The following is an 11,083-nucleotide window of genomic DNA, read 5'->3' on the forward strand; positions in this document are numbered from 1 at the left end:
GGTGGTGGACCTGCTCAGACCACACAGCTCTGGGAGGACTCCCTCCCACCAGGGGGCCCTTCACTCCCCACCCTTCCTGCGGCTCAGCCCTCCGGGGTCTCTCCTGGCCTGTGTGTCCCTGTTTAATATCCTAGTAACACCAAGAAGAGGGAGGCACTAATGAGGGCCCTGGTTCTCCCTGACCAGCTTGACCTCCTTCCTACTCACAACAACCCCATTTTACAGGTGAGAAAATTGAGACCTAGAGAGGGGAAGGCCCACCGAGCCAGGCTGCAGCTGAGGTCAGTCTGACTCCGCTGCTGAGTGGTGTGCCATTACCATTGTCCACCTGCAGCAAGGTCGGGTCCCGACGGTGTGGACATCCAAATTAACAGACAGAGGTGGAGACTCCACTTCGGCTGGCCCCGCGCCACCCCGCGCTCCCAAGGAGGGAGCTCCAGCTCTGGGAAAATGAGGACAATAGCAGGGATCGCCCCACAGGGCACTTCCACGTGCTGGCTCCTGCCAAGCGCTGGCACCAGTGCTATGGGGCCTGTGTACAGATGAGGAAACTAAGGCAGAGACAGGGGCTTGGTGGCAGGCCTCCGGTTTCTGCGGAGGGAAGGCAGAGGACACTTGGGGCATGGGCGGCATGGGTCGTGGCGGGCACCCGGCGCACACGGCAGCCGGGCGCAGGTCAGAAGACCCCCGCGTCACCGGGCCGCCCCGCCCGGGAGCCGGGCGCTGGGATGGGCGGGAGGCGGGAACTCCGGGCCGCGCCGCTTCCTGGCTCCCCACCCTGCGCCGGCTGCCGCCCTGGCCACGTCACCGCCCGGCCAAGAGTGTGTGGGCGGCGGCACGGCGGGTGCGAACGCGGAGCTGTGAGGCGCAGGCAGGGCTCTAGGGCACCTAGAGACCAGGGCCGGGGACGTGGCAGCCGCCCTGCCCACTAGAAAGTTTCCTAGAAGTTTGCTGGGCGCGGGCGCACGACCGACGGGCCGAACCATGAACGTGTTCCGAATCCTCGGCGACCTGAGCCACCTCCTGGCCATGATCTTGCTGCTGGGGAAGATCTGGAGGTCCAAGTGCTGCACGGGTGAGGGACGCCGGGCGGGGAGGTGTGGGACCCCCTCTCTGGCCAGCCTCATGCCCCTGCGTGCAGGGTAGGGCGCTCCACGGTGTCTGCTCAGGGTGGGGACTCCAGCATGGGGATCCTTGAAACTTTGCAGAGCTCCACTTCCAAAAATAATGTAAAGTTGTATAAAATCAAAGGAGGCCCCCTCGAGATGATGGGAGGAGGGTGGGTTTGTTCCTGCACAGAGGCCCCCTCAGGTTGGCAATGTCACTGATGGTTGGAAGAGGAGGGGTATGAGGGAGGTCACAACCCCTCCCTCCCACCAGTTACACCCATTGTTCCCTCCACCCTGGATTGAGGGGAGAAGCTGGTATGCACTCAGGAAACGGCCCACCTTTGAGAGAGAAGGCACAGAGAGCTGGGGGACGCCTGGCAGGGTGCGGGTCGGTGCAGACACGAACAACAGTACGGTGCAGAGGAAGTGGTTCTAGGCCTGGAGGCCATTTGGGTTTGGGGTCTCTGGAGAGACGGGTACAGAGACGGTGTCTCTTCAGGTTCTTCCTCAGGGGAGGTGGCCAGGAATGCTGAGTGGGGTACCCAGAGCAGCAGGCCCTGGTGAGGGGAGAATCAGCTCTGACCTATCCCTGCACTTTCGCTGAGGGCCCTGAACGGAGTGAGCAACCATAACCAAGAGGGGACACTGGTACCTGGCCGCTGTCTGCCAGACACTGCTGGGCACCTGGAATACAGCCCGGACAGCAGAGGCCCAGCCCTGGTGGAGTTGACTTTCTTTTATTTTTTATTTTTATTTTTTGAGACAGAGTTTTGCTTTGTCCCTGAAGCTGAAGTGCTGTGGCGCAATCTCGGCTCACTACAACCTCCACCTCCCAAGTTCAAGCGATTCTCCTGCCTCAGCCTCCTGAGTAGCTGGAATTACAGGGACCCACCACCACACCCTGCTCATTTTTGTATTTTTAGTAGAGACGGGGTTTCGCCATGTTGGCCAGGCTGGTCTTGAACTCCTGACCTTAGGTGATTCACCCACCTCGGCCTCTCAGAGTGCTGGGATTACAGGTATGAGCCACTGCACCCACCTTTTTTTTTTTGAGACAGAGTTTTGTTCTATCCCCTAGGCTGGAGTGCAGTGGCGCAATCTCGACTCACTGCAACATCTGCCTCCCGGGTTCAAGCTATTCTCCTGCCTCAGCCTCCCGAGTAGCTGGGATTACAGATGCCTGCCACCACACTCAGCTAATTTTTGTATTTTTAGTAGAGACAGGGTTTCGCCATATTGGCCAGGCTGGTCTCGAACTCCTGGGCTCAAGTTACAGGTGTGAGCCACCATGCCCGGCCAAATGGTGGAGCTGACTTTCTAGTGGTAGGAAGCCATCAATAAACAATAGTCCTAGGAAACTGAGCAAATGACATGGTTTGTTAGAGGCCATAGTGAATACTATGGGAACAAAAAAAGGGCAGCTGGGTGGCAGGGATGGGCCTGTGTGTGCGCAGAGAGAAATCAGAGGTGAGGTGCCTGGATGGAGGCAGGGCCTGGGGTGACCTCAACAGAGCCAGTCCCAAAGGCCAGAGACTTGAGCTTCACTCTTGCTCCTCTCCTTGACTTGCTGTGTGACCCTGGGACTCTGTTTTCCCATTTGTCAAATGGGAGTGAGGGCTGCCCCTGGCAGTGGGGTCCACCTGTGCTCAGTGGATCCCAGAGGGACTCTGGCCAGTCTAGACTCACATTGTCCTCTGTGTCCCGGGTCTCCATGTGCAGCTTCCTGGTGGAAATGATTGTTTTCAAAAGTGTGAAAACTATTGTGCTCAAGATCACCGGGGGCTGGGCGCGGTGGCTCACACCTGTAATCCCAGCACTTTGGGAGGCCAAGGCGGGTGGATCACCTGAGGTCAGGAGTTCAAGACCAGCCTGGCACACAGCAAAACCCCATCTCTACTAAAAATACAAAAAATTAGCTGGGCATGGTGACGGGTGCCTGTAATCCCAGCTACTCGTGAGGCTGAGGCAGGAGAATCACTTGAACCTGGGAGGCAGAGGCTGCAGTGAGCCGAGATCATGCCATTGCACTCCAGTCTGGGTAACAAGAGAGAAACTCTGTCTCAAATAAACAAACAAAACAAAACAAAAGATCAGCAGGGTTCCCAAAGCGCTAAGGAAAATGTGAGTGAAACCCAGGAGCCTGGCAGGCTGAGGATGAAGAGAAAAGAGGGGTAGGGGAAGGCCCATGCGGGTGGCCAAGCATCCCCCACTAGGGCTACCTCCCAGACTGTCCTACGTGGGGCCGAGGGCTTCTCTGGCAAAATCTGTGTGACGGCTCAGTGAGATGAACATCAGGCCATCCCAGAGCTGGCCTCGGGTCAGTATGGCCTCCCCCAGTGGGGTTCATTATCCACTGCCAGCCCCACTGTCCCCCTCACCCCGGCAAGTGCACGTGCACGCATGCCAGACTCCCCAAAGGGAGTCAGGTTCTCACTGAGCGTTGTGTATTCCTCACGTCAGTCCTGTCACTCTGCATGAGGGGCTGTTTGGCAGGTGAGGAATGTGAGACCCAGGCTTGCCCTCAAGCCAGCACGTTCTCCAGAATGTTAGGGACTTCAGGGGTGTTCCTTCTAGCTCATTAAAAATGTTCCACTGGGCGCGGTGGCTCAAGCCTGTAATCCCAGCACTTTGGGAGGCCGAGACGGCTGGATCACGAGGTCAGGAGATCGAGACCATCCTGGCTAACACGGTGAAACCCCGTATCTACTAAAAAATACAAAAAACTAGCCGGGCGAGGTGGCGGGTGCCTGTAGTCCCAGCTACTCGGGAGGCTGAGGCAGGAGAATGGCGTAAACCTGGGAGGCGGACCTTGCAGTGAGCTGAGATCTGGCCACTGCACTGCAGCCCGGGCGACAGAGCGAGACTCCGTCTCAAAAAAAAAAAAAAAAAAAATGTTCCCCCAGGCTGGGTGCAGTGGCTCATGCATGTAATCCCAGCACTTTGGGAAGCTGAGGCAGGAGGATCACCTGAGCCCAGGAATTTGAGACCAGCCTGGGCAACATGGCAAAAATCTTGTCTCTAGAAAAAATATAAAAATTAACCGGGCATGGTAGCATTTGCCTGTAGTCCCAGCTACTCAGGAGGCTAAGGTAGGACAGTCATCCGAGCCTGGGGAGGTTGAGGCTGCAGTGATCTGTGATTGTGTCACTGTACTCCAGCCTGGGTGACAAAGTGAGACCCTGTCTCACAAAAAAAGAAAAAAAAAATGTTCTCCCACCCCAAATGTCTGGAACCAGAGCAGTGGTTAGAGAAGGCACAGTTCAGGGGTACAAGGGAACCAGACCTGAATCAGACACCATAGTAGTTCCCTCTTATCCACGGAGGATATGTTCCAAGACTGCCAGTGGATGCCTGAAACCATGGGTTAAACCAAACCCTATATATATACTGTTTCTTCCATCTGATAACCAAGACTGCTGGCCGGGTGCAGTGGCTCACACCTGTAATCCCAGCACTTTGGGAGGCTGAGGTGGGCAGATCACTTGAGGTCAGGAGTTCGAGACCAGCCTAGGCAACATGGTGAAAACCTATCTCTACGAAAAACACAAAAATTAGCCAGGCATGGTGGTGGGCGCCTGTAATCCCAGCTACTCGGGAAGCCAAGGCAGGAGAATGGCATAAACCCAGGAGGCAGATGTTGTAGTGAGCCAAGATCGCACCACTGCACTCCAGCCTGGGTGACAGAGTGAGACTCTGTCTCAAAAAAAAAAAAAAAAAAAGTGGCCAAAGGACACTAAGGAGCATGAATGACAACAGAATGCAGCATGGATTCCTGGACGGAACCCAGGAATGCAAAAAGGGCGGCAGTGGGAAAACTGGTGAAATCAGAATAAAGCCTGGAGTTCAGTCAACAGTGCTCTACTGATGCTGATTTCTTTGTTTTGATAAAGTACTGTCGTTAAATATGATTTTTTTTTTTTTTTTTTGAGACAGAATTTCACCCTTGTTGCCCAGGCTGGAGTGCAATGGCGCAATCTCAGCTCACTGCAACCTCCACCTCCTGGGTTCAAGCGATTCTCCTGCCTCAGCCTCCCAAGTAGCTGGGATTACAGGCATGCGTCACCACGCCCAGCTAATTTTGTATTTTTAGTGGAGACGGGATTTCTCCATGTTGGTCAGGCTGGTCTCAAACTCCCAACCTCAGGTGATCCTCCCTCCTAGGCTTTCCAAAGTGTTGGGATTACAGGCATGAGCCACCACCCCTGGCCCAAATACAATGTTAACATTAGAGGAAGCTGGATATATGAGACTCTCTGTATTGTCTTTACAACTCTGTTGTAAATCTAACATTCTTTCAAAATAAAAAGTTAAAAAAAGAAAGAGACCAAAGTAGGTCAAGAAACAGCATTTAGACTGGGCGTGGTGCCTCACGCCTATAATTCCAACACTGGGAGAACAAGGTAGGAGGATCACTCGGGCCCAGGAGTTTGAGACCAGGTTGGGCAACATAGTGAAACTCCGTCTCTACAATAATAATAATAATAATAATAATAATAGCAACAAAATTAGCCAGTCTGATGGTTTGTGTCTGCAGTTTCCAGCTGAGGTAGAATTGTTTGAGTCCAGGAGATCGAGGCTGCAGTGAGCTATGATTGCATCGCTGCACCCCAGTCTGGAAGAAAGAGTAAGACCCTGTCTCTAAAAAGAAAAAATAAAAAAGGAAGAAACCACATGAGATTATGAAACCTTTTTTGTCACCTCAGTGCATGCATGTGCATCATATGTGTACACATAGGTGTCATGTGTGTACATGTTCACAAAGATCTGGACGGATGAACCTAGGGTTTTGGGATATTTCTGTCTTTGTATCTTTATATATTGTCTGATTTTTGTTTTGCAAAGAGTAAATATAGGCATAACTAGAAAAAAGGCTTTTTGACCGGGCGCAGTGGGTCATGCCTGTAATCCCAGCACTTTGGGAGGCCAAGGTGGGCAGATCACCTGAAGTCAGAAGTTCCAGACCAGCCATGGCCAACCTGGCGAAACTCCATCTCTACTAAAAATTCAAAAATTAGCCAGGCGTGGTGGTGGGAGCCTGTAATCCCAGCTACTTGGGAGGCTGAGGCAGGAGAATCGCTTGAACCTGGGAGGCAGAGGTTGTGGTGAGCTGAGATCACGTCACTGCACTCCAGCCTGGGCAACAGAGTGAGACTCCATCTCAAAAAAAAAAAAAAAAAGAAAAAAGAAAAGGCTTTTAAAATCTTACAGCTTGAAAAATAAAATAGAATGCTCCCCTGGGCCTGAACCTCCTCTGCCTGCTGTGGTCTCCCTGGTGAATTAACACCTTGTAAAGTCAGTGAGTTGTTCTCCCTAAGACTGAGCTTTGGGGATTGTCAGTGGAACTCTGGGGGTGGAGTGAAGAGAAGCCTCAACAACCCCCACCAAGCCCGACTCACACCACCCCCGACATCCTCCCCAGAGCAAGAGCCCAGGCAGGCACATGCAGGGGGACTGGGAACTTGGTGTTCGTGTCTTTATTTGGAGACTGGGAGACAGATTACAGCTTAATGAGAGGAACAAGGACTCAAGTGATCTGATGGGAAGGGTGAGTTTCCTGGCCCTTAGGGAGCGACAGTGCCCTGGACAGGAGGTCTTTGAGTGGGAGTGGACACTCTGAAGGCCTCCCCAGCTCCAGGCTGTGCACTTCTTGAGGGTGGGAAGGCTTAGGAGTCTGTGTCCTCATTGTCTCCTGTCTACCCTTGGCCACAGGCATCTCTGGGAAGAGCCAGATCCTTTTTGCTCTCGTCTTCACCACCAGATACCTGGACCTGTTCACCAACTTCATCTCCATCTACAACACAGTAATGAAGGTGAGAGGCTGGGTGATGATGGTCAGGGGAGGCCACCAAGCCCTCACACACTGTGAGGTGGCCTGCTTGGAAACTCAGTGTGTGGAGCCAGGTCGACCAGGGTTTGAATCCTGACTTTGCTGCTTAGTGGCTGCGTGACCTCATCTTGGGCCTCTTTGTATGTCAGTGTCCTCATGCAAAAATGAAGACAGAGCCGGGCACGGTGGCTCATGCCTGTAATCCCAGCACTTCGGGAGGCCGAGTTGGGTGGATGGAGACCATCCTGGCTAACATAGTGAAACCCTGTCTCTACTGAAAATACAAAAAATTAGCCGGGTGTGGTGGCACATGCCTGTAGTCCTAGCTACTCGGGAGGCTGAGGCAGGAGAATTGCTTGAACCCGGAGGCAGAGGTTGCAATGAGCCGAGATCGCACCACTGCATTCCACCCTGGGCGTCAGAGTGAGACTCTGTCTCAAAACAATAAAATAAAATAAAATAAAATAAATAAAATAAAATAAAAGGACAATACCATTAGCTCAGAGGGTTTGGTTGGGAACATTAAACGAGATAATAAATGTAAATGTAAAAAACCCTGCCATATATTAAACATTCAATAAAGGGTCACACCTGCAATCCCAGCACTTTGGGAGGCTGAGGCGAGAGGACCGCTTGAGCTCAGGAGTCTGAGACCAGCCTGGGCAATGTAGTGAGACCCTGCCTCTACAAAAAATTTAAGACATTTAGCTGGGCGTAGTGGTGCTCATCTGTGGTCCCAGCTACTGAGGAGGCTGAGGTGGGACAATCACCTGATCCTGACAGGTCAAGGCTGCAGTGAGCCACAATCATGCCACTTGCAGTCTGGGCAACAGAGCGAGACCCTGTCTCAAAAAAAAAAAAAATGGTTTAGGTGATAGAGAAGGATTAGAGAGCTACTTTAGGGAGTGTGGTCAGGGCTTCTTCAAAGAGATGACATATAAGCTGACAGCTTAGTGACAAGGAACTAGCCGTGTAAAGATCAAAGGACATACCTTTTTTCTTTTTTTTAAGACAGAGTCTCACTGTTGCCTGTTGCCCAGGCTGGAGTGCAGCAGCGCAGTCTCAGCTTACTGCAACCTCCACTTCCTGGTTTCAAGCTGGGAGCTTGCCTTGTGCCTCAGCCTCTGAAGTAGCTGGGACTACAGGCGCCTGCCACCACGCCCAGCTAATTTTTGTCTTTTTAGGAGAGACAGGGTTTCTCCATGTTGACCAGGCTGGTCTCACACTCCTGACCTCAAGTGGTCCGCCCACCTCGACCTCCCAAAGTGCTGGGATTACAGGTGTGAGCCACCGCGCCCAGCCAAAATGTAGATTTTAGTTGATTCCTATTAGATAATGTGTAATAGGAATCATATTTCTTGTGCGGTGGTATGATCATGGCTCACCGCAGCCTCAACTTCCCAGGCTCAAGGGATCCTCCCACCTCAGACTCCTGAATAGCTGGGACTACAGGCACGCACCACCACGCCTGGCTAATTGTTTTGTATTTTTAGTAGAGACAAGGTTTCGCCATGTTGCCCAGGCTGGTCTCAAACCCCTGGGCTCAAGCGATCTGCCTGTGTCAGCCTCCCAAAGTTCTGGAATTTTCATGCTCAACTAGGAGTCTTCTTTTTTGTTGTTGAGATGGAGTCTTGCACTGTCGCTTAGGCTGGAGTGCAGTGGCGCAATCTCAGCTCACTGCAACCTCTGCCTCCCGGGTTCAAGCAATTCTCCTAACTCAGCCTCCTGAGTAGCTGGGATTACAGGTGCCTGCCACCACACCCGGCTAATTTTTTGTATTTTTTTTAATAGAGACAGGGTTTCACTATGTTGGCCAGGCTGGTCTCAAACTCCTGACCTCGTGATCTGCCCACCTTGGCCTTCCAAAGTACTGGGATTACAGGCGTGAGCCACCCCACTGCAGCCACCACACCCAGCCCCCACCTTTTTTTTTTTTTTTTGAGACAGAGTCTCCCTCTGTCACCCATGTTGGTGTGCGGTGTGGCAAAATCTTCGCTCACTGCAGCCTCTGCCTCCTGGGTTCAAGTTATTCTCACGTCTTAGCCACCTGAGTAGATTACAGGCATGTGCCTGCCACCATGCCTGGCTTTTTTTCTTTAGACGGAATCTAGCTCTGTCGCCCAGGCTGGAGTGCAGTGGCATGATCTTGGCTCACTGCAACCTCCGCCTCCCAAGTTCAAGCGATTCTCCTGCCTCAGCTCCCGAGTAGCTGGGATTACAGATGCATGCCACCATGCCCGGCTAATTTTTTTTTTTTTTTTGTATTTTTAATAAAGATGAGGTTTCACCATATTAGCCAGCATGGTCTCCTGACCTCGTGAGCCGCTCACCTTGGCCTCCCAAAGTATTGAGATTACAGGCATGAGCCACCACGCCCAGCCTTTTTTTTTTTTTTTTTGAGATAGAGTCTCCCTCTGTCGCCCAGGCTGGAGTGCCAGTGGCGTGATCTCAGCTCATTGCAACTTCCGCCTCCCAGGTTCAAGCAATTCTCCTGCCTCAGCCTCCTGAGTAGCTGGGACTACAGGCGTGCACCACCATGCCTGTCTAATTTTTGTATTTTTAGTAGAGGCGGGGTTTCACTATGTTGGCCAGGCTGGTCTCAAACTCCTGACCTTGTGATCCGCCCTCCTCGCCTTCCCAAAGTGCTGGGATTACAGGCGAGAGCCACTGCCCCCAGCCTAGGAGTCTTATTTCTAAGAAAGAAGGGCTCCATGGGGGAATTCTGTCTTGCAGGGCTATTGAGATCACGTGAGATAACATACAGCACCTAGAAAATATTTAACCAAAGCGGGTTGTCCTTCTCTTCCATATCAGAGACATCCCTTTGGGATTTCAGGCATGTTGTTACTAGTTGGTAGAGTGAAGGAGTGCTGTTACTTGTGAGGTGTTGAACTCATTCGGATTTAGTGAATGTGAATCTGAGGACTGGAAATCACCATCTACTTAAGTTCACACATGTATCAAACATCACCTGCCTAGTTCATTTCTCAGCCGAAGTCAGCCTTGGGCATTCCTGGCAGAGACAGCAGACTCAGGCCTTGGCATAGCTGAATGAGCCCTAGGAAGCTCAAAGAGGCTAGTTTCTATATTTCTGAAATGAAAAATTGATCACCTCTTTCACTCATTCCAGCATTTGTTTTGTGCCAGGGACTGAGTTAGGAGCTGAGGATTAAGAGGTGGACCCTGCCATGGAGTCCTCTCTTAGAGGGGAGATGGACTTGTACCTAGACATTTACAAAGCATGTGATCACGGGTTAAAATGAACATGTTCACATGGAGCTCTGGTGACAGAATGTGTGACTCATTCTAGAGAAAAAAGGATTGTTTCGAGGAAATAACTCCAAGTAGGACTACAAATAGGAGTGTTCTAGGCCAGTGTGGTCCTGCTCCGGCAGCATGAGCATCACTTGGGAACTTGTTAGAAATACAAAGTTTAGGCCGGGCGCGGTGGCTCAAGCCTGTAATCCCAGCACTTTGGGAGGCCGAGACGGGCGGATCATGAGGTCAGGAGTTCGAGACCATCCTGGCTAACACGGTGAAACCCCGTCTCTACTAAAAAATACAAAAAAAAAGCTAGCTGGGAGAGGTGGCTGGCGCCTGTAGTCCCAGCTACTTGGGAGGCTGAGGCAGGAGAATGGCATAAACCCCGGGAAGCGGAGCTTGCAGTGAGCTGAGATCCGGCCACTGCACTCCAGCCTGGGCGACAGAGCCAGACTCCCTCTCAAAAAAAAAAAAAAAAAGGAATAAAAACTTTAAGGCCGGGCTCACGCCTGTAATCCCAGCACTTTGGGAGGCCGAGGCGGGCGGATCATGAGGTCAGGAGTTCGAGACCAGCCTGACCAACATGGTGAAACTAAACATACAAAAATTAGCCAGGCATGGTGGCGGGCACCTGTAATCCCAGCTACTTGGGAGGCTGAGGCAGGAAAATCGCTTGAATCTAGGAGGCAGAGGTTGCAGTGAGCCGAGATTGCATTGCACCACTGCACTCCAGCCTGGGCGACAGAGCAAGACTCCATCTCAGAAAAAAAAAAAAAAGAAAGAAAGAAATACAAACTCTCAGGTCCATCCAGACCTATGAAATCAAAAGCTCTTGGGGCAAGGGAAGAGACAGCATCTGTGGGTTTTTTTTTTTTTTTTTTTTTTT

At 51.9% G+C, this 11,083-nt stretch overlaps 1 protein-coding gene across 2 annotated transcripts in view; it reads left to right on the forward strand.

Annotated features, from left to right (window-relative positions):
* Positions 1 to 806: 806 nt before the first annotated feature.
* Positions 807 to 11,083, forward strand: part of KDELR3 (KDEL endoplasmic reticulum protein retention receptor 3) — an 18,616-nt gene continuing 8,339 nt past the window's right edge. For both annotated transcript variants that reach the window (XM_023222014.3, XM_023222013.1), the window contains exons 1-2: positions 807 to 1,075; positions 6,819 to 6,919. In XM_023222014.3, the coding sequence (XP_023077782.1) occupies positions 985 to 1,075; positions 6,819 to 6,919 (192 nt within the window). In that variant the 5' untranslated portion in view covers positions 807 to 984. The remainder of the gene's footprint in view (positions 1,076 to 6,818; positions 6,920 to 11,083) is intronic.

This window comes from Piliocolobus tephrosceles, chromosome 19, assembly GCF_002776525.5.
Source record: "Piliocolobus tephrosceles isolate RC106 chromosome 19, ASM277652v3, whole genome shotgun sequence".
Taxonomy (NCBI): domain Eukaryota; kingdom Metazoa; phylum Chordata; class Mammalia; order Primates; family Cercopithecidae; genus Piliocolobus; species Piliocolobus tephrosceles.